This window comes from Hevea brasiliensis, chromosome 6 (assembly GCF_030052815.1).
Source record: "Hevea brasiliensis isolate MT/VB/25A 57/8 chromosome 6, ASM3005281v1, whole genome shotgun sequence".
In the NCBI taxonomy this organism is placed as follows: domain Eukaryota; kingdom Viridiplantae; phylum Streptophyta; class Magnoliopsida; order Malpighiales; family Euphorbiaceae; genus Hevea; species Hevea brasiliensis.
This window is the reverse complement of record NC_079498.1, coordinates 102,504,161-102,531,859: the sequence shown is the minus strand read 5'-3', so window position 1 is coordinate 102,531,859 and position 27,699 is coordinate 102,504,161. Positions and strand designations below refer to the sequence as shown.

At 37.3% G+C, this 27,699-nt stretch overlaps 1 protein-coding gene and 1 pseudogene across 2 annotated transcripts; both read right to left on the bottom strand.

Moving 5' to 3' along the window:
- Positions 1–6,316: 6,316 nt before the first annotated feature.
- LOC110645676 (G-type lectin S-receptor-like serine/threonine-protein kinase CES101) lies at positions 6,317–19,151 on the bottom strand (annotated as a pseudogene).
- A 4,754-nt stretch (positions 19,152–23,905) lies between these two features.
- Positions 23,906–27,343, bottom strand: LOC110645684 (receptor-like serine/threonine-protein kinase SD1-6). 2 transcript variants are annotated; one of them, XM_021798909.2, is made up of 7 exons: positions 26,079–27,343; positions 25,760–25,873; positions 25,489–25,667; positions 25,125–25,335; positions 24,788–25,025; positions 24,554–24,704; positions 23,906–24,422 (listed from the first exon to the last, which is right to left on the bottom strand). In XM_021798909.2, exons 1-7 carry the CDS (start codon positions 27,238–27,240, stop codon positions 24,117–24,119), a joined length of 2,361 nt encoding a protein of 786 aa, XP_021654601.2. In that variant the 5' UTR covers positions 27,241–27,343; the 3' UTR covers positions 23,906–24,116. The 2 variants fall into 2 exon arrangements, with proteins under 2 accessions (XP_021654601.2, XP_058004905.1); XM_058148922.1 differs by lacking the exons at positions 24,788–25,025; positions 25,489–25,667; positions 25,760–25,873; positions 26,079–27,343 and having other exon boundaries at positions 25,125–25,261.
- Positions 27,344–27,699: the final 356 nt, after the last annotated feature.

Here is a 27,699-nt window from a genome sequence, read left to right as displayed (position 1 = left end):
TGATGTAAAGCTGTTGAGTGCTCTGGCCTCTGAGCCTACTGTTTAGCACCAAAAAAAGCCAAATGATCGGGACAAGGTCTTGTAAATTTATGGAAGAAGCATGTGCCTAAAATATTTACATTCAATTTCCTTTTTGACTCAAATTTGGAGGATTATCCTAATACTACGAGATAAGTGATGAATCCTCAAGTAATCATAATCTTATCATAATTTAAATTTTCAAAAGGAGTTAATTCTTGTCTAATATGGATGAAAGTTTCTCTAGTTCTTATTATTAATTAAATTGAAGATAGGACCTGTAGGAGTTAATTCTTGTCTAATATGAATGTATGAAGGAACATTCAATTAATGGTAGATCTTTATGGAATTACCATGGATCATGGAAGTGTGTAGATATAGCCAAGTCTGCTCAGAGATTTGCTAATGGCAGGAAAGGGGAAAAAAGTTTGGATTTGGTATAAAAAGGATGCAATTTACACGTTTGATTTTGTTCGGCAGCGACGCAGGCTGGCGTCGGCTACCTACCATTGCTAATGCCTTTGGGAGTTCTGGATTGGGTGCGGACACGAGTACTTTTTGCCCAACATCACTAATCCTTTGGAAGTGTGCCACGTTGATGTAATCATCAAGTTCTCAAATTATTCAAATCTTGGGGGCTAATGGTCAAAGAAATTCCATTATATTGTTGTTCTCACTTATTCCAAGTTCAAAATGACACTGAAGCATCAATGGTTGAACAATTCCTTCAATGATACTCATCTATTATTTCGCTAGAGGACTTCTCATCGAAATCCAGCATCCTCTTATTAAGGATGTTCCCCCTTAATTCATCGAGAATATATGAGCTTTCATTCTCAAAAGGAAAATTTACAATAGTATCTGAAATTTATTTAATACTACACTTTTATCTCTAAATTTTAAAAAAATTTTCAAATTTTCAAATTTTAAAAAATAAATTATTTAACTCTTTAATTTTAATATATAAAATAATTTAATTCTACAATTTTAATTTTTATAATAATTTTATTCATTAATAAAAAGATTCAATTATTTTATATATTAAAATTATAAGAACTAAATTGTAATACAATATAAAATATAAAGGTTAAATAATAAATTTCTAAAACTTTAACTAAAATATAATAAAATATAAAATACAAAGACTAAATAATTAATTTTTTAAAATTCAAAAATTACAATATAATATAGGCAAAATTAATAACCAAATTATAAATTTCCCCCACTAAATAATTAATTTTCAAAAACCTAAATACTAAAATGTAATATATGCAAAACTTAGAGATCAAACTATAAATTTCCCTTATGAAAAACATTCACTTGAATGTTGCAACTGCCAAAGCCCAGATGATCTTTAACTAGCAGTCACCAATCACTTTCTCCACACTACCCATACAACTCGACTACAAACCTATCCCAAAAAAAAAAAAAAAAAAAAAAAAGAATAAATCCGTTTCTTCGTTATAGAAGCTTCTAAAGCAATAAATCTTGGAAGTGCTTCCAAATCATTAATCATTATTTATGGTATCTAGAATTTTCATTTCATTCGGATAAATGCATGAAAGCACCTAAAATAGAGACAACCTTAAATAAAATCTCTAATGACGTCTCTAACTAAAAGACACAGTAAAAGAGCACAAGAGATTTATTAAGTTTAACATACTGAGATTGACTCAAGGTTCTGTGGCATTTAGCATGAAAGTAAACCATCATGTTGCAAAGGATGAGACAAACCAACACTAAAGAAAAGATATAATAGATTCATAATATAATCCGTAATCACAAGCCATGAGTCATATATTCTATTCTGATATTGGTTTGAAAACCCTCATTTCTTTCCGCTCTTCTTGAGCCCAGAACCTCCGAAAGATCCTTTCTGTGCCGCCTTGGCTCTAAGCTCCTTAAGTGCCTGTTCCACATTTGAATCAGACCAAATGAATTATTTGTCATGAATCAATCCTATGAAAAAGAGTAGTTACAAAGTTAAAAAGTCCCAGTATTCTTGCCTTCTCCTCGTCCTTTTTCTTCTGAATGTTGACCTTATCAATCTGTACAGAACCAGAGTAATTCATATTATTAATAATAACAAAAAGATTACAACACTCTTAACACGAACTTCATAAAGAAGGCAAAGAAGCATTGCATTGTGATAAGAATCAAGCAAAAATTTATAAAGTAGTTAACCCACTTAATGCGAACGCAACACTTAGAACCAAACAGAAGTAAGCATGTTTATTATTCGCTTAAGTGTGAAACTAGTATGATCAACAATAATATAAATTATCTTCAGCACAACCACATGCTTGAACCAAGAATGGTTCGCATTACAATTTCATCTCAAGCAAACAGCTGATACCCTTAGTTAAAACATTAACTAATGAAACTCTAACCAAGACATCTCAATTCTTTAGTGTGAAACCAATAACTACAAACAAAAAATACAAATGCATACCAGATAAACACACACACACACACACACACACACACACACACACACACACACACACACACACACAAATGCGCTTATAATTTTCAGATGGTTTGTTTGGACATAAATTTTTGGCTTCAAATCTGAGTTGGATTCTGGCAAAATCCAGATTAACAAGTTCATAAAACATCTGAAGAGAATTCCATAATCTCATAATGAATCAATTCCAATGAGAAACCAATCTGCATCTCTTATTTTCACTAAAAGAGTTTACAATTTCTTGACAGTAGTAAACCTATACAGCAGAGGAATAGCTAATCTGACAAAATAACTTTATTGCAGTCCAAATTTTCTGTTCTTTGGGCACCGAACAAAGTTTCCCAAATCTTGGTTTTGTGAATAAATTCCAATCAGAAAAAGAAACCAAAGCCTAGAAATTTTGACTACAAAAATTACATATTTCTTGAGAATATAAATCTATCCAACACCGAACAAAGCTAAGCACAAGATATCTAAACAGAACTAGAAGTTATTAAAACTAATACCTCATCGTATTCCTTCTTCTCAACCTTGGCTTGTTTCAAGGGCTTTGCTTTTCCACCTGTAAAATTGAAAAAAAAAAAATCCATGAAATCAATCACATAATCTAACAAATCCCGGGTATTGCCCCTAAAACAGAATATAAATCAATTTTCACAAAATTAAACGTAAAGCAAGTACCTTGCTTAGAAGACATGGCTGGTAACTAGGGTTAGGGCTTGATTTGAATAATCGAAAGAGAAATTGGGACAAAGAAGAAGAGAATCCCAACCCCAGTTCACGCAATTATTGCAAGTAGTGGCGCTTCATCAATTAGACACGCGGTAGGTAGGAGCTCTAAATATGCGGTGAAGAGGTAGCACGTGCGAAGCTCGTGATCAATCTGGCCGCAGATTTTGCTGGTGAATTGCTTTTGTGATATTACTCATACGCCCTTGAGCCTGAAGGCCTTTCTGAATAAGGGATGGATACTTTTGGAATGTAAAAGTATCTAAATGCTTCTTTCTTTTCTTTTCTTTTCTTTTCTTTTTTTTAATTCATTACACAAATTCATTTTAAAAAAGAAATCAAATTTGTTTGTTTTAAACTTTTTTTATTAGAATATAAAAAATTATATATTAGAAAATTTTCATTTATTAGAAAGAAATAAAATTTCAAATTGTATGATATTTCTAATTAATAAGACCCATTTTAAATATTTGGAATAAAAAAATAAAAAAATAGATACTATAAATATAGTTAGGTTAAAATTATTAGTTTATTATACCGGATTCCACGGGCTAGACCGATACTAGGACTTGGGTTAACATAAGGCTCTCAAAATCCATAGTAAATCTCACTGTTCAAGCTCAAACTATAAGCCTAATTTCAAAATTCAAATTAAAAAAATAATTAGACAAAGCCTGGCCATATCCTGAACCATCTAACGAGGAGTCTTTGACTCACTCGACCTGTAATCACAATATATAACCATTTGGAGAGTTCAGCTCACCCACAATATTCTCAATCAACACAATGTGATCACTGGGAACCCAGCTCCCTCGTCCACATAAACAAATAAATCCGTAAGTCTACACATGCATAATCAATAAGTTAACAAATTTAAATAGTTAATCTTTTATAAACCCAGCTAAATAAAATGTTACTAGTACATGTAGAGTTCTAGATTTCAATCAACAATAATAAATATAAACAAGGCACCAATGGACCTGCGAAGGAGGAGACAGGTCAATCATAAGAAGAACTCTCTTGTAACTTGAAAAAATGGAGTGAACTGGAGTGAGTGTTTGACTCATAGAGTAAGATATTGATTTTAAAAATAATTTCTATAACTATCTAATTTTAATGCATCCCTAAAGATGAAATGCAACATCATTCCACAATTTTCACCAAATTCAAACAATATTCTCCCAAAGAATAAATTGGAGCGCTCACACACACATATACCATATCAATTAAAATATATATGGGAGTTGATCTCCTATACAATTCTCTTAGTCTAAAACCTACCAGCGATATCAACTCGAGCCGGACTTTCGCTTAATAATCCAATTGCGGGGTCAGCGAAATCAATTCAAAGTCGTATTCATCCTGACTTCCTAAAAAAGGACCAAGCCTCAAGCGAGATAAGTTTAAGCTGATTTGCCCGTCCTACTCATATCCATCACACCACACCACACCACACGCACACAGCTCCAAATTACCCTAATGCGACATCTACATCCATTTTTGCAATTAAGAAAATGTAACATGAAACGTGCATAGCATTTAGCTACATACATATATTTATATGTGATGCATGAGTATGCCTTGAATATATAATAATATTGAAATTGTAATTAAAATTAATATCTACTCACAGTACTTCACAAGTTAATGCAGCAGCTGGGCGGAGGAGGAAGGCTAGCCGGCACACCTAAACAATTAATTACAAACTGATTAATATTTACTTAAAACAAAACTTTAAAAAAGTCAAAGAAAATGTACACCGACACACGCGCACAGCTCCAAATTACTCTAAGGCGACATCCACATCCATTTTTACAATTAAGAAAATGCAACATAAAATGTGCCTAATTTTTAGCTACATACATATATTTATATGTGATACATGAGTATGCCTTAAATATATAATAATATTGAAATTGTAATTAAAATCAATATCTAATCACAGTACTTCACAAGTTAATACTGCGGTTGGACGGAGGAGAAAGGCTGGCTTGACTTACCTAAACAATTAATTACAAACTGATTAATATTTACTTAAAATAAAACTTTAAAAAAGTCAAAGATATCCTAGGTTTTGCCGAAAATTCGACAGAATTTTTTCCATACCTAGAACCTACCTAACCTACAAAATGACTTAAATAACACTTCTAAATCATACACCTCAATTTATATCTTATCAACATCATATTGCCTCTCCTAAACCCGTCAAACCAGTTAAAAATTATATACTTACACATAAAATAATTATCTAAAAATTCAGGGTGTTATATATTTATTTTGATTAAGGGTGAGTATTAAATTAATCAAAATAAATTGAAATTAAGAGAAAAAAATTAACTAAAATCGAAAATATTCGATCGGTTATGGATTATAATTAAATTAATTGAAAAAATAAAATATTTATTTTATATTATTAATTATTTAATAAAATATGTTTATAATTTTTTATTTATAAAAAATACATATGATTTAATATTAATAAGATAATAATTATAAGTTTAATATTACTATAAAACTATAAAATAATAATTATAAATAATATATTATTAATAAAATTTTAATATATTAATGAATAAAAATTTTGTTAATTGAGTGATCAAATTAAAAATAATTGAATTAAAAATAAAATTTTTTTATTATTATTAATTTAAAATTAAATTAAATTATATATATTATTATCAAAATAATTAATTCAATTTGATTATTTAGTTATAATAAAATCATGCACGTTCCTAATTCATTGCTACGCTCACTTTACACCAATAAATTGATATTCCATTGATTCAACTGAATTGACTTTCTAAAAATCAATTAAAAATAATTTATTAAAATATAAAAATAACATTTCTTTAATTAAGAGCTACTAATATTTTCTTGTTATTCGCAGATGACAAGATTTTTACTTTTATTTTTTGTCCCAGCAGCAAGTAGACGAGCAATGAAATTTGCTCAAAAGTTAACCCAAAATTTTCTGGTGTTGTATTAGCGATGGAATTAGCGACACCATATTGCTGTCACTATTATTAACCACCACGTATTCTATAGCTAAATCCGTCTCCAAAATTTGAATGATTATCAACCAAATTTCCATTGGTAACGCCATGGCTAAAACTCCTATCAACTAAATTCGTGAAAACAAATAATTGCATCTCAGCACTTAAGTATTGTGGTGATTATACGGTTTGATAAATAGAAATAAAATTATGGGAAAGATTTCTTGATTTGATAATGGGGTTTGATAAATTTGCTCTCTTCACCTTGCATCCATCTCTGAAACTGACATCCTATTCAATGGAAAAAGTTCTGGCTCTGCCGAATCTTCCACCAGGTTCATCCTTATGTGGAATCCAGGTTGTTTTGGTGGAGGTAGTTGAAAACCTTCATTGTATTTCATAGATATAACATCTAAAATGGATGGCCTATCTGCTGGGTTGTCTTCCACGCACAAGAGTCCAACTTGAACACACCTCTATGCTTGAGTATTCTCCAATGTGTCAGCTAGTGTTGAGTCCATTAGCTCCAATCCTCTGCCTTCTCTCCTCAACTCCCATGCCTGGAATTTTAACAAATCCATTCTATTATCAACAAAGAAGGCCTAACATGCCATGCAATAACTGTGAATTTCACATTGATTTTTCAATATGAAATCAAATCGACAAAGATTATCAACACAACTTACATATCCTACAAGGTTGGTTGGGCCATCAGACTCATGGAAACTGTTTGTTTTTCCTGCCACTCACAATCTCCAGCAACAAGATTCCAAAGCTAAACACATCTGATTTTGTTGAGAAAATGCCGTTCATTGCATATTCAGGTGACATGTATCTAGTGCATGATCAATAGTTGAAAGAAACAATCTCAGAATTCTGAACAAATGTATGTGAACTTATAAAACTTGTCAGAGACCTTGGATTTGTATCATTACTTGCAAAGTTCCAACTATCATCTTTGCGTTTGCCTGGCATTCATTAGACCCAACTGTTCTAGCCAAATCAAAATCTGATATTTTTGGCTTCATTTCGCTATCAAGTAAAATGTTAATGGCCTTCAAATCTGTGTATTATCCTCAAGCTTGAGTACTTGTGAAGATAAAGCAGTCCTTGACCAATGCCTTGGATGATATCCAAGCGTTTCTTCCAATCTAGCACACGCTTCTTCTCAGAATCTGTTCAGAGGTTTTCTCAGGAATTTAAGTGTAACAAATATTGACAGGCATATCAGGAAAGATAATTAACTGAAACAGAAACTCAAGGCATTCAATTAGCTAACCAAAGAGGAAGAAATCGAGGCTTTTGTTAGGCATGTACTCATAGATTAGCATTTTCTCGTCTTCCTGAATGCAACAACCCAGGAGCCTAACAAGATTAGTGTGTTGCAATTTGGCAATTAGCAGAGCTTCGTTCTTAAACTCTACTACTCCTTGCCCAGAATTTTCAGAAAGCCTTTTTATGGCTACTTCTTGACCATCATGTAATTTTTCCTGGAACAGTAAATAGATAATGAGGCCTGAAATAAGAACTTGATCTGCAATTCTGAAATTCATATGTCTAGACTGAAAAAGTCCCATATTCATACCTTGAATACAGGTCCAAACCCTCCTTCTCCAAGTTTATTCATATTAGAAAAATTATTTGTGGCAGATGCTACGTTGCTTAAAAACTGTAATTCCTCTCTCTTTTGCACTTCTCTTCTGAGTTTTGTCTTCCTCCTAGATTTGCCAAAAAGTGCTGTAGGAGCTCCTAGCTCATACAATAGCATCTCTAGTTCTGTGTCGGTTTTCCCTAGTAAATGACAAAAAATGGTTAAAAAAAAGATGCTGAAAATTAATAGAGTTCTGTTCCTATGTATAAATGATTACCTGCCATTCTACGTTTTCTCTGAATGAAACATTAGAATGAGCAGCCTATGAGTATGGCTACAACTGCTGCTGCTATTGCTATAGTAAGCCATATCCGCCACTTTGCTACATTTACAGCAAAATATCAGTTAGTTTATAAGCATTCTATTTGCCATCCAATCGCCTGTGGCACCACAAGTGGGGCAATATTGCATCGGAACTGCCAAAAATAAATTAAAATGTGGACGAGGATGTCTCACACATTATAGTACAAAGTCCACCAATAATGTAGAATTACCTTTGGTTGCTGTTAGAAAGTATATTTCTCTGCTAATAGGGGAATCCGTTTCTGTGAAACTTATTCCTTCGCTCCAAATCTCGCAACCTGTTCTATCTTCACTCGTAGAAGCATAGGCAATGCAAGAGCAATTAGCCAAGCAATTAGCTTGGCAATCAAAGGGGCTCAATTTATGACTTTGATTAAACTTGAATCCATTACTGAATATATTACCTATTCTCAGTTGGAACCAATCATGAGATTTCCTGCAGTTGGGTAGTTTTTCTGGCACACAACCAAGAGTATTCTCGTAGTGACATCGAAAAAATGGTGCCAAACTAAAACCTTCTAGAATTGCACCATATAAAATTATCTTATTTACTGAGACGGTGGGGTTTTTCTTTCCAGAAAACATGAAGTACTTCTCGTTCTCGCTCGAAATGTAACTAAAGATTTTGTTCTGTTCATAGGATAACTTCGGAGCAAACTAAAATGTCCTTCCTGCCAAAGCCCACTAGTCCAAAACACATGCCCCCGCCACCATACAATCAGTTGGCTAGAACCATTGGGCTCTCCACCAAAGGTAAAAGACCCTGGAGCAGGGTTTTCACTGCTTATTTGTCACGACCCAACCTATGGGCCGGACCGGCACTAGGACCTGGCCAGCCTAAAGCCCCCGAGTCCTGTAGTAACCCTAACTGTTCATTTACCCAATTCTAAGGCCCATTTGGGCCCAATTTCAAGAAAACAAACGGACAGAGTCCGGCCATAAAATGGACTTTCCAACGGGGAGTTTTTGACTCACCCGACCTGTAAACACAATATATAGTCATTTGGGGAGCTCAGCTCACCCTCCACATACTCATCAACATAAAAATAAATGGGAGCTCAGCTCCCTCATCCAATCCATCAAACATGCATAGCATATTAAGTTTACAGGTCCCAAAATAATAATTTAGTTTACAGACCCAAATCAAATAAACATTTCTAACACATGCGGAAATTCTAAGATTTAACAAGTTTATACAAAGCAGAATAATTGACTCGAGGAGAAAGCAGGTTAACCTCAATAAATATCCTCCTGTGGCCTTTAAAAATTTTTGAACAGGAGTGAGCGTTCGACTTAGAGAGTAAAATATCAATTTTAACCATAATCCCTATAACTATTTAAAACTAATGCACCCTGTAGAGTGAAATGCAACATCAACAACATTTTCACATCATAACATCAAAAAGGTAATTTGGAGCAATCACACACCCTGTAGTATCAATCATAACATATGGAGCCGATCCCCTATCACTCTCTTAAATCCAACTCGTGCCAATTACTCATTTCGGACTTCCACGTAATAACCAAATCGAGGGTCCCAGAATTACTCAAGCCGTGACTACCCTCGAAGGATCGAGTCCCAAATAATTACTCAAGCCGTGACTACCCCGCCCTATCCATAGTCCACACCACATCACACGCACGCCAACGCACGCACACCGCTCCAAATTACCACAACAACATCCATGGCACATCAACGCTATGAATGCAACATAAATCGTGCCTAGAGTTTAACTACATAAATATATGCATATAAGTGATGCATGGGCATGCTTGAACATATAATAATATCGAAATTACAATTAAAATTAATATTCTACTCACGACTTGACGATGGTCACCGAGGCGGTCGGAGGAAGAAGAAGGCTGTCGGCTCACGACAATTTTATTACAATCATTTAATAAATTTGACTCAATACAAACAAAGAAAAGACCAATACGCCCTAAGTCGTGCGAAAATTCTACAGTCTCCCTATACCTAGGACCTACCCAACCCGCAAAATGGCTCAAAACACACTTCTATATTCAAAATCTATATATCCACAACTCAATCATATCACACAGCCCCTCCCGCCCATCAAATCATCATCCATCACAATACGCAAAATTTCAATTTAGTCCTTATTATTGATCATTTTTGCAAAAACCGCCCAAACAAGCTCTAAAAATTATAAAACTTTGCCCATGGTCCTTAGCAATATTACTAAGCTATTGCAAAAGAATCGTAATTTTCTAAGCTACCACAAATATTTTATGGATTTTTAATCCTATTTAAGCACTAGAAAATTATGAAAAAGCAAGGTTCGGGTTTACCTTTGCCGATTCCGACTTCGGGGACGCACTCGGGACGTCTGACAATGGGGGGGTAGCCAAAACCTCGGTCCAATTCGAAGACTTTTCCAGAATCAGTGCATGCCGCCGAAATTCACAGACTACCAATCGTCGAATTTCCGCGAATTGAGGATACCTACACGAAGCCCATAACACGGGGGTTAGTATATAAATTTTTCAGAATTTTCTAAGCTCATTTAATGCTCGGAAAAATACTGCGAAGTTCCGTGGGACCCACTGAAAAACGGTGTCGGAAAAATTCGAAATTTATGTCGTTGCGAAGTTCTCGACAAGTGGAGCGTGCTGGTAGCCTCGGTTTTCTCGTGGGATTCACGGTTTTCGAGAAATCTAGCCCAAAAGTCGAAATGGGCTAAAAACTTCCCGAGCAAAAATTGGACAAACCGCTCGATGGATTTCGGCGTTCTTGGTGTCTATGGAAAGCTCTCGTCGAGTAGATGATTTTAGACACAAGACCCGATCCAATTGGTGGCCGGATCGGCAGGATTTTGGCCGGAGAAGCCGAAACGCCGAGCGCGCAGGGGAGGGGCGTTCGCGCGCGTTTCCGGCCGTTTGGGGCGGCGGCCGGTCCTTCTGACTCCCAAGTGCACTCTTCCACTGACTGGCTCCTCCACAAAACCTTAACCATAGGGATCTGTTTGGATCTTAGTTGTCTTACTTGGTAGTCCACTATGGCTACAGGTTGCTCCTCAAATGTCAAGTTCTCTTTTAACTCTATCACATCCGGCTGCAGTACATGAGAAGGATCGGGAATGTATTTCCTGAGCATGGAGATGTGAAACACGGGATGAACGTGAGAAAGGTTGGGTGGTAGCTCCAACCGTAGGCAATCGCCCAACTCTATCCGTAACCTCAAAAGGTCCAATATACCGAGGTACCAACTTGCCCTTCTTTCCAAATCTCATGACTCCTTCATTGGAGAAACCTTCAGAATACATACGCCCACGCAAACTCACATCCTCCGTCTGGGTATGCATAACTCTTACGCCTCGAAAGCTTTGCTCGTTCACGATTAAAGGAACTACCTCGCAAGTGTACTGCACTAGGTCTACATCATGCACCTTCGCTTCCCCCATTTCTGTCAAACACAGAGGATACCTACATATTCTTCCATATAATGCCTAATAGGGTGCCATCCCTATGCTGGAGTGATAACTGTTGTTTTAGTCAAACTCCACCAAAGCTAGCTGCTCATCCCATTGACCTCCAAAATCCAAGACACTCATGCGAAGCATGTCTTCCAGTGTTTGGATTGTCTTTTCGATTCGTTCTGCATGCGAGGGTGGAAAGCCGTCATCAAGTTCAACTGTGCCAAGTGCCTCCTGCAACTTTCTTCAAAATCGAAGTGAATCCCTCTGCCGATATTATGGAAGCCGAACTCCATGCAATCGACTATTTCTCGAATGTAGAGCCGCATACCGTGCCCACAGTATGTAGTCTTTCTGTGTAAGAAGTGAGCCGATTTGGTCAAGCGGTCTACAATTACCCATATCGAATCATACCCTTGCGTGGTACGGCAACCCAACCACAAAATCCATAGTGATCATTTCCCACTTCCATTCGGGATAGGGAGCTCTTGCGACTTCACCGACGGTCTCGGTGTTCAAACTTCACCTTCGACAAGTCAAGCACTTGGACACGAAGTGCTATGTCTCTCTTCATGCCATTCCACCAATAGCTATCCTTCACATCATGGTACATCTTGGTGGAACTCAGGTGGACATCATGCATTGTGTAGTGTGCCTCTCGCATGATTTCATTCCTGAGGTTGTCTACATCGGGCACACATATCCTAGAACCTTGTACTAGGGCACCATCATTGGCAAATCCAAACTCACCACCTTCACCTTGCTATACTCTTTCTATGATCTTCATCAATTGTTGGTCTCTGTGCTGGGAAACTCTAACTCTGTTCCTCAAGTCTGGCCTCACTGAAAAGTGAGCCAATAATACCCCCTCATCTGAAAGATCTAGGATTAAACCTTGATCCATCAACTCATGTACCTCCTGAATCAATGGTCTCTTCTCTCATCAAATGTGCGCCAAATCGCGGAAGATTTTCTCGCTCAAGGCATCTGCCACAACATTGGCCTTTCAGGTGGTACCGATGGTGCAATCATAGTCTTTCGTAAGCTCCATCCATCTCCTCTGTCTCAAGTTCAAGTCCCTCTGTTGGAAGATGTACTTCAAACTCTTATGGTCGGTGTATATCTCGCACACTTCACCATACAGGTAGTGTCTCCAGATTTTTAGTGCAAAGACTACAGCCGCCATTTCCAAATCATGGGTGGGGTAGTTCGCTCATGCCTCTTCACCGCCTTGAAGCATAAGCCACTACCTTTCCATTCTCGCATCAAGACACACCCTAGGCCAACTCGAGGCGTCACAATACACGGTGTATCCTTCACCACTCACAGGTAGTGTCAACACAGGGGCAGTGGTTAGACACTCCTTAAGCTTCTGGAAACTCACCTCACAGTCATCTGTCCAAATGAATGGAACATTCTTCCTGGTCAACTTAGTTAGGGGAGCCGCTATCCTGGAGAAATCTTGCACAAAACGCCTATAGTAGCCAGCTAAACCCAGAAAACTTCGCACCTCAGTGACTGTTGTAGGCCTAAGCCAATCAGTTACAGCTTCAATTTTCTTGGGATCCACTTGAATGCCGTCACTAGAAACCACGTGTCCCAAGAATGAGATGCTTTCTAGCCAAAATTCACATTTTGAAAATTTGGCATATAGCTGGTGCTCCCTCAACGTCTGCAACACCATCCTCAAGTGCCACACGTGTTCTTCCTCGGTCCGAGAGTATACCAGAATGTCATCTATGAATACGATGACAAAACGGTCCAAAAATGGCTTGAACACCCTGTTCATCAAGTCCATGAAGGCTGCTGGTGCATTAGTGAGTCCAAAAGACATCACCAAGAACTCATAATGACCATATCTTGTCCTGAAAGCCGTTTTGGACACGTCCTCATTCCTGATTCTCAACTGATGGTAGCCTGATCGCAGGTCTATCTTGGAAAAGAATCTAGCTCCTTGGAGCTGATCAAACAGATCATCGATCCGAGGAAGTGGATACTTGTTCTTCACTGTCACCTTGTTCAGCTGTCTGTAGTCAATGCACAACCTCAATGACCCATCCTTCTTTCTCACAAATAGAACAGGAGCACCCCAGGGTGAAGTACTCGGACGTATGAAACCCTTGTCCAAAAGCTCCTGTAGTTGCTCCTTTAACTCTTTCAATTCTGCTGGTGCCATCCTGTAAGGTGGCATTGATATGGGGTTTGTACCCGGAACAACATCAATGCATAACTCTATTTCCCTTCTCGGTGGCAACCCCGAAGCTCCTGCAGGAAGACATCCATAAATTCTCTGACAACAGGAACATTTCCCATGCTGACACCTTCTACAGATGTATCTCTCACCAATGCCAAATACCCTTGGCATCCACGCCTCAACATTTTTCTGGCACTAATTGCTGACACCAAGTTATATGGAGCTACGCTCCTGTCACCATCAAAGCTAAACTCTTCCACACTGTATGTGGAAATACACCTTTTGTTCCTGCATCTAAAGTGGCATAGTGAGTTGCCAACCAATCCATCCCCAAAATTACATCAAAGTCCATTCATCGTAGAGGAACCAAGTCTGGGGAGGATCTTTCCATCCACTACTACACGGCTACCCGGAAAAACCATGTCTACATCTATGTTGTCACTAAGTGGGGTAGCTACCGACAAAGGACATTCTAAGGTTGTAGGGTTTCTACCCAGCCTCATGGCAAACACAGGGGAGACAAATGAGTGCGTAGCACCCGGATCTATCAAAACACGAGCCTCATAAGAACATACCAGAAGAATACCTGCCACAACTGCATTGGAAGCCTGAGCATCCTGGTGGGTCAGGGTGAAAACCCGAGCTTGACCCCTACCTTGAGTGGCAGAACCTTGATACTGACTTCTACCTCCTGATCTGCCTCCAAATCCACGTCCCCCTTGTCCTCGGCCCTGTTGGCCACTGAACTGACTGCCTGCCATGTTGGAAGTACCCGGATACAACTGGCGAGGAACATTTGCAACAGAACCCTGTGATCCCATCTGTGGCTCGCTGAACACGGGGCATTCTCTAACAAAGTAACCTGGTTGGCCACACCTGAAGCATACTCTTGATCCCATCAAACAAGGTCCTGAATGTCCTCTTCCACACTGTGCACAAGGTGCCAAGGAGGATCCTGAACTGGACCAGGCTAATCGCCGAGCTGTGACCCTTTCTTTGGATCCGCACTCAGTGCAATCCTCGTGGTCTGTGTCTAAAACCACTTCTCTTGCTCCTACCCTTTCCTCTGTAATTACTCTGGCCACCACTATCCGGAGTACCCATTTGGGGAACACCTGAAGAACCCTCTGCTCTGTTTTTCTTTGCTCTTCCGCTGTCATCCACAGCATAGCTAATCTCAATCATGCGCTCGATCAACCACCACATCAAAAGACTCACGGACATCATGGCCAGTTTGCATACCTCTGTCAAGCCCCTTTAGGAACCTCTTCACCTTCATAGTTTTACGTAGCTCCGCCGTAGGGGCATATCTGCTCAATTCGAAGTGAGCATATTCATCTCTGCACTGCCATTCTGTCTTAGGGCCTCAAAGGCCCACTGCTTCTGATCTCTGAAACTTTCTGGCACAAACCGATTGATAAAAAGTTCCACAAACTGAGCCCATGTCAAACCCTCCATCCGGGGTAACACGTAGTCATTCATCCATTGTCTAGGCATAGGCCCCATGACATGCTGCATAAACTCTATCAATCTTCTATCGATCACCATTTCTGCTCTGCTCGCGAGAATCCAAAAATCGATATGCATCGTCTGACACATCATAAGTACCAGGCACCAACTTCTTGAAATTTATGATCTGTTTGTAAGATTCCTCTCTTGGTGCGGTGGACTGCTGCTGCTGTGGAGGGCGGACCATATACTGGGCCATCATGTCGATGGTTCTCTGCAGACCAGCTAGAGTAGCTGCCATGGGGTCCATGGGACCCTGTGCCATAAAGGATCGATCTCAGATCGGGGTAGCCGCTCCTCTACTTGAGCGACTCTAGGCCTCCTACCCGCCTCCTGGCAAAGCGCCTCATCTGTCCGACACCTCGTCAGGCACATCTGGTTCTGGTGCAGTGGCAGCTCTCTTGCTTCTACGCATTTTCCTAAAATTCAGCAGCATTAGCCCACAAAATTCAAAACATGTTACACAGCTCTATGGACTCATATTTATACATAATTATTTGAAGCAGAAACTAGAAGTAAAGACGACAATGCAAGACGAATGTGGACCCTATTTTTCCGCATGTGACTCCTATTAGACTCTTCCCGATATTTTAAACAAACATTCCCTAAGAATCTAGAGCCTAAGCTCTGATACCACATCTGTCATGACCCAACCTATGGGCCGGACCGGAACTAGGACTCGCCACCTAAAGCCCCGAGGCCCGTCGTAAGCCTAACTGTTCATTGACCCAATTCTCAGGCCCATGTGGTCCCAATTTCAAGAAAATAAACGTACATACTCCGGACATAAAATGGACTTTCCAACGGGGAGTTTTTGACTCACCCGACCTGTAAACACAATATATAGTCATTTGGGAGCTCACCACCCTCCACATACTCATCAACATAAAATAAATGGGAGCTCAGCTCCCTCATCCAATCCATCAAACATGCATAGCATATTAAGTTTACAGGTCCCAAAATAATAATTTAGTTTACAGACCCAAATCAAATAAACATTTCTAACACATGCGAAAATTCTAAGATTTAACAAGTTTATACAAACAGTAATAATTGACCTGCGAGGGAGAAAGCAGGTTAACCTCAAAAAATATCCTCCTGTGGCCTGTAAAAATTTTTGAACAGGAGTGAGCGTTCGACTCAGAGAGTAAAATATCAATTTTAACCATAATCCCTATAACTATCTAAAACTAATGCACCCTGTAGAGTGAAATGCAACATCAACAACATTTTCACATCATAACATCAAAAAGGTAATTTGGAGCACTCACACACCCTGTAGTATCAATCATAACATATGGGAGCTGATCCCCTATACAGCTCTCTTAAATCCAACTCGTGCCCGAATTACTCACTTCGGACTTCCACTTAATAACCAAATCGAGGGTCCCGAATTACTCAAGCCGTGACTACCCCTCAAGGATCGGGTCCTAGCGAATTACTCAAGCCGTGACTACCGTCCTATCCATAGTCCACCACATCACACGCCGCCAACGCACGCACACCGCCTCCAAATTACCACAACAACATCCATGGCACATCAACAGTTATGAATGCAACATAAATCATGCCTAGAGTTTAACTACATAAATATATGCATATAAGTGATGCATGGGCATGCTTGAACATATAATAATATCGAAATTACAATTAAAATTAATATTCTACTCACAGACTTGACGATGGTCACTGAGGCGGCTGGACGGAGGAAGAAGGTCATCGGCTCACCTGACAATTTTATTACAATCATTTAATAAATTTGACTCAATACAAACAAAGAAAAAGACCAATACATCCTAAGTCGTGCCGAAAATCCGGCAGAGTCTCCCCTATACCTAGGACCTACCCAACTTGCAAAATGGCTCAAAACACACTTCTATATTCAAAATCCATATATCCACAGCTCAATCATATCACACAGCCCCTCCTGGGCCCATCAAATCAGTCATCCATCACAATACGCAAAATTTCAATTTAGTCCTTATTATTGATCATTTTTGCAAAAAGCGCCAAACAAGCTCTAAAAATTATAAAACTTTGCCCATGTCCTTAGCAATATTACTAAGCTATTGCAAAAAGAATCGTAATTTTCTAAGCTACCACGAATATTTTATGGATTTTTAATCCTATTTAAGCACTAGAAAATTATGAAAAAGCAAGGTTCGGGTTTACCTTTGCCGATTCCGACTTCGGGGACGCACTCGGGACGTCTGACAATGGGGGGGTAGCCAAAACCTCGGTCCAATTTGGAGACTTTTCGAAAATTCACAGACCCGGTCAACTGTCGAATTTCCGCGAATTGAGGATACCTACACGAAGCCCATAACACGGGGGTTAGTACATAAATTTTTCAGAATTTTCTAAGCTCATTTAATGCTCGGAAAAACACTGCGAAGTTCCGTGGGACCCATCGAAAAACGGTGTCGGAAAAATTCGAAATTTATGTCGTTGCGAAGCTCTCGACTAGTGGAGCGTGCTGGTAGCCTCGGTTTTCTCGTGGGATTCACGGTTTTCGAGAAATCTAGCCCAAAAATCGAAATGGGCTAAAAACTTCCCGAGCAAAAATTGGACAAACCGCTCGATGGATTTCGGCGTTCTTGGTGTCTATGGAAAGCTCTCGTCGAGTAGATGATTTTAGACACAAGACTCGGTCCAATTGGTGGCCGGATCGGCCGGATTTTGGCCGGAGAAGTCGAAACGCTGCGCACGCAGGGGAGGGGTGTTCGTGCGCGTTTCCGACCGTTTGGGGCGGCGGCCGGTTGGCTGGGATAGCTGGGAGGCGGCGCCAGCGAGGTGGGGACGCAGGGGAGGCGGCTGGCCGGCGGCAGGGGAGGGGAGGAGAGAGAAAAGAGAGAGAAAAGGGAGAGGGAACGTCGCGCGCGGGAGGAAGAAAAAGGGAAGAAGACCGGTCCGATTCGACCGGTCCGATCCGGTCCGGTTCGATTCAGCCGGTTCGATTCGAAATACAGAATTTTGAAATACAAAATGAGGTCCAAAAATTCTGAAAAAATTTCAGAAAACTCAGAAAAATACGTAGACTCCAAATATATTTTTAGTTTTGCCATGTGGTCTTTAAATAAATTTTTAAAATTCATCAAAGTTTATATTTTCGGAAAATCGAACCCGATTTTTAAAATCCGAAAAATCTCAAAAAAATTCCTAAAATTTAAATAAATTAAAATACCAAAATGCTCATAAAAATTAAAATTTTGGGGTGTTACATTATTCATGAAGTTAGAGACCAGGTCTGCCTAGTCTTGAAGTTAATTCCCAGTTTCATACCTGGCAGAAGAGTGTCTGTAGGATAATCAAAGCTCTCCCATAAGACCCGCCTCACATTTCCATCTGAATTAAGCTACCTCAGCACAAAATTTCCTGAATCATATAGTTTTGCACTCACATTACTGCTTGAGCAGAACTTAATACAATAGGGCTGCCTGCGCTGTAAGAAATTTGCAGCTTGCCAAATTCATCGATGTCAAGAATACCAAACTACGTTTCTATAATCCAATTTGAAGCCATATTTCGGCCTGTTGTAGGATATCCCTAGATATCGGTTTTTTGAAGTGCCTAGGCTAAAAAATCTTAGCCTAAAGATCCCTTCTTCTGAGACAAGGTGCTCCCAATCCTTAAGCTGTTGACCTTGTATCAATGTGCTTCTTGTACTTGCAACTGAGACTGAGTGAAAGGGGATCACAAAGAAAAGGATGCATGGCAAAAAGGCAAGAATAAAATTTCCTCCATGGATTGCCATCCAACTTCCAAGTACAATTTTGAAATGAGCAAGAAAATGGTGTAGTTTGTTTGAGAGAAAAGAGAGACTTGATGTTCTCTCTCTCTCTCTCTTTGGGGGTTTTGGCAGTGTTGATTTTTCAACAATTATCCACATAAATATATAAAAACAAAGTAAAAATATAATTTTCTCATTTGACAATTTCTCTAAATTTTAGATATATTTTTTAATTTTAATAAAAAAAAGAATGAGAACAATTTTCTCATTTCTATTCAGTAACTTTTAATTAAGAGAAATAAGTGAGTTTTAATTAAAATAACTTTATTTATTACTTGACAACTTCTCAAGTTACTCCTCCATTCTCATTTTAGCTTTTGATATACAAACATTATAATTCCCGTAGTAGCAATTTTCTCGCTCTATTTAGTAATTTTTAATTAAAAGAAATAAGTGAATTTTAATTATAATTTATTTATTTAGTACTTAAAACTTCTCAAATTACTCATCCATTTTCATTTCAACTTTTGATATCCCTCCATTGCAAACCCATAATTATAATTTAATGTTTGTACTGTTTTTTTCTTATCCTTTTAAATTCCCAAAGTATTTAATTATTTTCATATAAGAGCGATTAAAATGCTTGTAATTAATGTTTGTAACCTTTTTTCTTTCCTTTAAATTTCTAAAGTATTTAATTATTTCTATTTGAGTTTGAAATTTTAGATTCACTTTACGATTTCCAATCTCAAAAATCAAGGTCTTATTTGAACAATTCTCTTACTGTCTTTCTTTTCCCTAATACACGAGGGTGAGTATACTTTACACAATATAGTTTAATACATATTTGTGTTCATAGTCCATTTGGCTTTGTTTGCTTGCTGAGAAGTGAAAGGATATTTGAAATTAAAAATAGGATTGGTGCAGAAGAGGTTTGGGTGTAGCCCGTGATCTTAGGAAAGGAGATTAGGTTCTTAGGGTTCCAAAATTTGTCTTATAAACAAGGCATAATTTATTAAAAGATAGGATACTCTCCTCTACTGTCAATGGTCATCTCTATTTTACTCATATTCAAATTTGTTTATTTTCCTTACTTTCTAGCAAAATAAGGATCATGGGTTTTCTTTATTTTTGTTTTATGAATTTTACTTGAATTTGTAGTTGCTGTGGTTGCCTGATTTTTTTTCCTATGAAATTTATTGTAGATAATGACTGTAATGTATTTAGGTAAATTTTGTCTTTATTTTAGTTATAAATTAATGTTTGTAATATTTTTAGGCATCTCTATAAAGAACTCGAGTTCATATGAGGATGAATTTATCCATCGTGAAATTGAATTTTTGCATATAGATTCGTGCACTCTATGTAACGGTCGGGCTCCAACCACTAGAGAGAAATTGTCCTCTTTGACTATAAGCCTCATGATTTTGTCCATAGGTAGAATGAAGAACTTCCCAGGAGGTCACCCATCCTTAGATTTCTAGGCTTAACCCTAGAGTTTTTCTAACTTTTCATACCATTCCACCAAAAGGCGTCTCTAGTAATTAGTTCCCCCATTTTATATATCATTAATTTTTGAACCAAAAACCATCTCCTTGCTTTGCTAATGTAAGATTTGCCTAAGGGACCTTTCTCCCCCCCTTTCGGGACTTAGTGTCTTCGCTGAGGTTTGCCCCACCATCTCCCAAGAGGACACGCTAGTGGCTCTGATACCAATTGTAACGATCAAGCTCCAACCACTAAAGGAATTGTCCGCTTTGGCTATAAGCCTCACAGTTTTGTCCCATGGGTGGAATGGAGAACTTTCCAGGAGGTCACCCATCCTAGGATTTCTCTCAAGCGGGTACGCTTAACCTTGGAGTTCTTCCTATTCTCCAGGCCATTCCACCAAAAAGCGCTTCTAGTGATTAGTTCTCCCATTTTATATATCATTACTTTTTGAACCCAAGACCATCTCCGTGCTTTGCCGATGTGAGATTTGCCTAAGGAACCTCTCTTTCACATTCAATTCTTGCAACTCATTTTCATGCTCAATTCATATATCAAAATTCACATATTTCCATTAATTTATATAATTTACAAATTAATTACATAAATTCACCATTTACATGATATACAAATTAATTATAATTCCATAATTTACATTTCAACATAATAACTAATTATAATGCACAACATACATAATATGACTTTTGTGAGCCCTATCTATATGCATTTGGTGAGGAGGTGACAACCTTGAACAATTCTGACACTTCTGCAGATCCGGACTCTAAAATTCCAGTTTAATATCCATTGGGTTGTATTTTCCGTACATGCGCAAAGGAGACAATCCATCGCGCTAAGCATTGCTACTTAGTGGTGCGATAATATATCAAAAAAATAATATATACAAAAAAAGAAAGAAATGAAGCATCATTTGGATACTCAGGAATTTAATTTAATTTAATATGATATTTCTAGTATTAACTATCTTTTATTCTAATTTGTTCCTCTTTGGAAGCGCTTAGTTAGAGCCCGGCTTAGGCTGGACGTGGTGTAAAGCTCCTTTGAAAGACAAGGAAACACATCTCACATCGGAATGGGAGGACAAGGTAATGATATATAAAATGAGAGAACTAATCACTAGAGGCGCCTTTTGGTGGAATGACTTGGAGAGTTGGAAGAATTCTAGGGTTAAGCGTGCTAGAAATCCTAGGATGGGTGACCTCTTGGGAAGTTCTCCATTCCATCTATGGGATAAAACCGTGAGGCTTATGGCCAAAGCGAACAATTCCTCTAGTGGTTGAAGCCCGACCGTTACAATTGGTATCAGAGCGGACACTCCCTCAGTATGGTGTGAGAGCGAGGACGCTCGAAGCTTAAGGGGGTGAGGAGCTCGGCTTAGGCTGGACGTGGCGTAAAGCTCCTTTGAAAGATAAGGAAACACGTCCCACATCGGAATGGGAGGACAAGGCAATGATATATAAAATGGAAGAACTAATCACTAGAGGCACCTTTTGGTGGAATAGTCTGGAGAGTTGAAAGAATTCTAGGGTTAAGTGTGCTCTCTTGAGAGAAATCCTAGGATGAGTGACCTCCTGGGAAGTTCTCCATTCTACCTATGGGACAAAACCGTGAGGCTTATGCCCAAAGCGAACAATTCCTCTAGTGGTTAGAGCCCGACCGTTACACTCTATATATACAATTTAATTAATTCTGCATATATCTCGATACAAATATTTAATCTAACGGTAATTAAACTCGTTCTCATGTGAGCTCGAGTTTATATTAGATATAACCAATTTTTTTTCTTCCCTTTTTAAAATTTCAAAGTATTTAATTATTTGCATATGAGATTAATCAAATTAATTTAATAATTTAATATATCCCTTTATCTTTTTTTATAGAAACAAAAGAAAATTATAAGAAATAAAGTGAATAACATGAGAATGAGATTATCATGTTTAATAAATTTAATATATTCCTTTATCTTTTTTTTATAGAACAAAAGAAAATTATAAAAAATAAAACGAATAACATGAGAGTGAGATTATCATGCGCATTTTCTTAATTTACAAACATTAATTATTTTTAAGCATTTGAAATCATTAATTGTAAATATCCTACTTTGTAAAGGCAAATAATATTTGCACATAAAATTTCATGATACATTTATAATACAGACATATAAAATATTCAACATAAAAAAAATCATCATATGTGAAATTCTTAACTATACATGCAAATAATGTAATATGATTTACAATTCAACCTATTAAAATCATTAATATTTAATCACAATTTGATTATTATTATGGCTCATTTCACAGTATCTAAATTTTTATATATATTCCAGCTGCCTGCTTTGACTCTTGACTAGTCGAGGATAAATTCATGTGACATGATATATATATATATATATATATATATATATATATATATATATATATATATTCCAGCTGCCTGCTTTGACTCTTGACCAGTCGAGGATAAATTCATGTGACATGATCTTTCCTTCTTAGAGAGTTAATTTTCAACATCCACTTCTTGGATACTTCCTGGAAATTACTCAGCATATGTCAATATATAATCTTCAATAATTTAGGTAAATATAGAAAACAAATTTACAATCCAAAGTCCAAAATGTTAGCTACTGAGATTTCGAGATTCAAAATGCAATAATTTTTTTATTTTTTTTTTATTTTAAGTTAATGTGAGTTAACAATTAAGTGTTATTTACGTGGCTTGAATTTTAAATATGTATTCACATACTAAATTGTGATTCAGCCTGAAAAGTTTTGCATTGTGACCCGAATAAAATATTTTGTGAAGTCTATAGTGAAAGCGATGGATACGAGTAATACCCGTATAAATATTTTATTTTCTGCTTAATGTGATAGTATTGTAAGTTTTTGAGAGTTGTATGTAATTTTATCTTGTCCTTTTCACTATAGTAGAACTTTTCTGTACTGTCTTATATGTAGATTTTACTGTAAAATCACGTAAATCTTATGTTCATCATTCTTTTACATTTCTATATTGTTTGTATTTGCGCCTTAGATTTGTGCACTTGTCATAACATTAAGCTTGTTGCTTGTAAAAGTTAGATGCAGTTGGTCTTATCTAATCATACTTTATACTTGATGAAAGCTTGTATAAATTATGAATTGTCAATGAGAATGCTGATTTATCTTTTCAGCAATTGTGAGTTTTGTTTTGTTCCTGCTTTCTTCAAATTAAATTTATATCACAATCCAAGTTTTCAATCATCCATTCCTTGGATACTTCCTGCATTTTTCTTTTGGATTTTCTATTTTTTAAACTTTCTTTGTTCCCATCAAAGTCCAATCCAAGTTTGCAATCCCATTTTTTCTTGATCTGGTCTTGTTCAAAAATTCAAAAAAAAAAATAATGGCATTAGACTGACTATCATATAGAATCTCCAAATACATAATCCGAAAAAGAATCAAAAATAAAAATAAACATCCCAATTCCCAATAAACGTTCAACAATGAACATAAGAATCACAGCCAAGGCCTTAACACAGTCCCCAATTCCACCATTGAGAAAGGACATCATTATTGTGTTTATGGATTCAGAAATATACTATCTGGCTACCATCACAGAAATTGATACTTGATTTATGGAACAATTGTCCGACTGGCTATCGGGTATGTCAGGCTCTTCTGCCACTGCATTGATAAAAAATGCAGGCTGTTTTGGTTCAGGTAATTGCATAGTTTCATTTGAAAGCATGGAAACAACATCTGACATAGTTGGTCTATCTGTTGCATGGTATTGTACACATAAGAGACCCACATGAATGCATCTCAGTACATTCTGAGGGCAAAATTCTTTCAGTATTGGATCCAAAAGATCTAATCCGCAACCTTCATTCCAGATCTGCCATGCCTGAAAACAAGTCCAGTGTGACTCACTGAGTATTGAGTTTACATTTCATATGGGATCAAAAAGATGTGATCATGCATGCTTTTAGATGTATAGTGTAATAATGCAAGAGAAAAGGTAAATAAAGTACTCACATATCCTATAAGGTTGAGTTGATGCTCATGATGATAGCTACCGTTATTCTTCTTACCACTTACAATCTCTAGTAGTAAGACTCCGAAGCTAAAGACATCAATTTTTATTGAAACAATGCCATTCATAGCATACTCTGGAGACATGTAGCCGCTGGAAAAAAAAAAAAAAAAAAAAAACCTTAGAACTTGGCTTTGCACAGAGTCCTTTTTCACACCGAAAAAACAGTCGCTTACTATGTTCCAACAATTCTGTTTGTGTTAGCTTCTGATTCTTTCAACCCAAATATTCTAGCCATGCCAAAATCTGATATTTTTGGGTTCATCTCATCATCAAGCAATATGTTGCTAGCCTTTAAATCTCTATGAATCACTCTTAATCTTGAGTATTTATGGAGATAAAGAAGTCCTTGAGCAATTCCTTCAATAATGTTAAAACGTTTCTTCCAATCTAATATACTCTTCCTAGAAGAAACTGTTTTTGAGAAAATTTATTAGAGAACCGAGGTGATTAACTTATAAGCTACGCATAAAGGGAAACATATGTAAACATGAAGAGCTTTAGATGGCCTACCAAAAATATAGAAATCCAAGCTTTTGTTTGGCATGTACTCATAGACTAAAATCTTTTCTTGTCCTTGAATGCAAAAACCTAAAAGCCTCACCAGATTGGTATGCTGGAGTTTGGCAATGAGTATTGCTTCATTCTTGAACTCCACCAGTCCTTGCCCTGAATTTGTTGAAAGTCTCTTTACTGCAATTTCTTTTCCATCAGTTAGCCTCCCCTGAGATTTTTCTTGTTAATGGCTGCTTATGTAAACTTAATCCAGACTCCACAATATGCATGATCATGCAGGAAGCAGCTTACTGTCTAAATGTAAAGTGTTCAAATCTAATAGCAAGTACAAGTGCACAATGAATCATTCTTTGTTGTTTACCTTATAAACTGGTCCAAAACCACCTTTTCCAAGCTTATTTGCAGCTGAAAAATAATTTGTGGCAGTGGCAATGATTTCGAAACTGAATACGTGTAACTCACTCTCTCCTTCCTCTTGTCTTTCTGTTGCATTTCCTCCTAATTCATTTAATAGAGTCTTCTGATCGATCCTCGTTTCCCCTAATTAGGTTAAATGAAATAAGCATTTGTTAAATGATGATACAGATAATTGGCAATGCACAACTTCTTTTACAAATGTAGCGAGAGATGACCTTTTTCCTTGAGTTCCTTGAGCTTTGTCCACAATACATAGCAAAAGGAGAAAACTGGGGGAATGATAGCAACTCCTCCTACTGCAATTGTTAACCATAGCCACCACTTGTTTTCTGCATATTAACGAAGAATTTCATCACCAAACATTTAACACTGTTGATAGTTTCGCTTCAAACCTCAGCTTGATTTAAGGACAGAGCAATATTCTTGATGAAAGTTACCACAAATTAAAATTGACTTTCATTCTTCAAAACTACATGCAACGCATCAAAACAAAAGTTTCTTTGGTGAAGATAAACTTTACTAAAATGAACTTGCCTTTGCCAATGAAGTATATTTGTCTTTGGCCATCTGAACTAGTCCTTCTGAAACCTGCTGTTGTGCTCCAAATTTCACAGCCAGTGTCATCGTTATATTTTGAAGCATAGGCAGCACAAGAACAGCTGTTCAAGCATTTAGCCCTGCAATCTTGAAGAGTCAGATTCTCAGTTGCACTATACTCAACAAATCCATTATAGGACATGTAACCATCATGGGGTGTGAATTTGGAGATATCTTCAGGACTCCTGCATTCAGGAAGCTTTTGTTGGACACACCCATCCACTGGAATCATTCTCCCCGCATAAGGGAAGGAACATGAAACTTCTTGATTGTAACCATTCACCCGGAAACCTACAAGATCACCATCTGAATTGATCCTTAACATTGGGAAAATACTAATAGCTGTATTCACTGAATAATTGAAATACGTTTCATTCTCATTGGAAAAGTAGTTGAACTTGTATATTTCATTGAGGGACGAATCATTTAACAGATTAAAGCGCCCCCTCTGCCAAGGACCACTGGTCCAGAAGACATCGCCTAGCCACCGGATGACCAATTGGTTCGTAACATTAGGATCCACACCAAAGGTAAAAGATCCTGACGCAGGAGACACAGAGCTTCTTCTTGAAGTAAGAAACCACTTATGCCTGGTTCCTAAATTAATTCCTAATTTCATCCCTGGCAATAGTGTGTCAGTAGGATAATCAAAACTTTGCCACAAAACCTGCTTAGATCCATCAGGATTAACTTGATGGAGTACAAAATTGCCAGAATCCTCTAGGGTAGCACTTGTGTTACTCGGTCTTTGAACTTTATATAAGAAAATCGGCTCACCACCATCGTGCAAAATTTTCAAGCTTCCGTTACCATCAATTGTAAGAATTCCAGACGTGCCAAGGACCGGAGCGTCTCGGTTCGCAACCCACACCGGATAACTGCTTTCATAAGTGTAATATATTGCTAAGTAACTCCGGAGATCTCTCTCTGGAATTGCAGTCTCTTGGAAGCGTAACGTAAACAAGCTATTATTTGCTGACAATTCTCCCTTAAGCTGTTCACCTTGCACTATTGTTGTTTTCTGGGAAGCAGAAGGCCTTGTTAAGAGTATGAAACATGATAAGCTGAGAAGGATTAGGGTTATTGCTGAACTAGCCATTAATGGACAATGTCAATGCAACACCAAGAAGCTATCAGGTGGTTTAAAAATGAAACAAAATTATTCAGTAATAGCAATTCATTGTAATTGGATAGTGAACATTGAGAAAGGTCAAATAAAGTGCTCCTCAAATTCAAAAGTTCACATTGAATCAGCATTTACTGAATTATATACTAAAGAATGAAGCTCCCATTTTTGATTTAGGTGTATAATAATCTAATGCTGAAAATAATGTACGTCACTAAAATTACTAGTAAGAAGCATATGAAGCTTCCATTTTATTTAGGATTCATGCTAGATGATTCAAAGCCGGAGACCAATTCTCCCTTTGCGTTTCACACTGGGAACATTTTCTTCAGAGTAAGTTTCATGATGTGCCTTGAATTTTTAGTTTTATATATATATATATATATAATATATATATATATATATATATATATATATATATATATAGAGCAG

Coding starts and splice junctions, on each gene's coding strand:
- LOC110645684 (XM_021798909.2), bottom strand. CDS start 27,240: ATGGCTAGTTCAGCAATAACCCTAATCCTTCTCAGCTTATCATGTTTC. Junction 25,336..25,488: donor GTTTTGGACCAGTTTATAAG/GTAAACAACAAA, acceptor GAAAAATCTCAG/GGGAGGCTAACTGATGGAAA. Junction 25,026..25,124: donor CTTGGATTTCTATATTTTTG/GTAGGCCATCTA, acceptor TCTCAAAAACAG/TTTCTTCTAGGAAGAGTATA.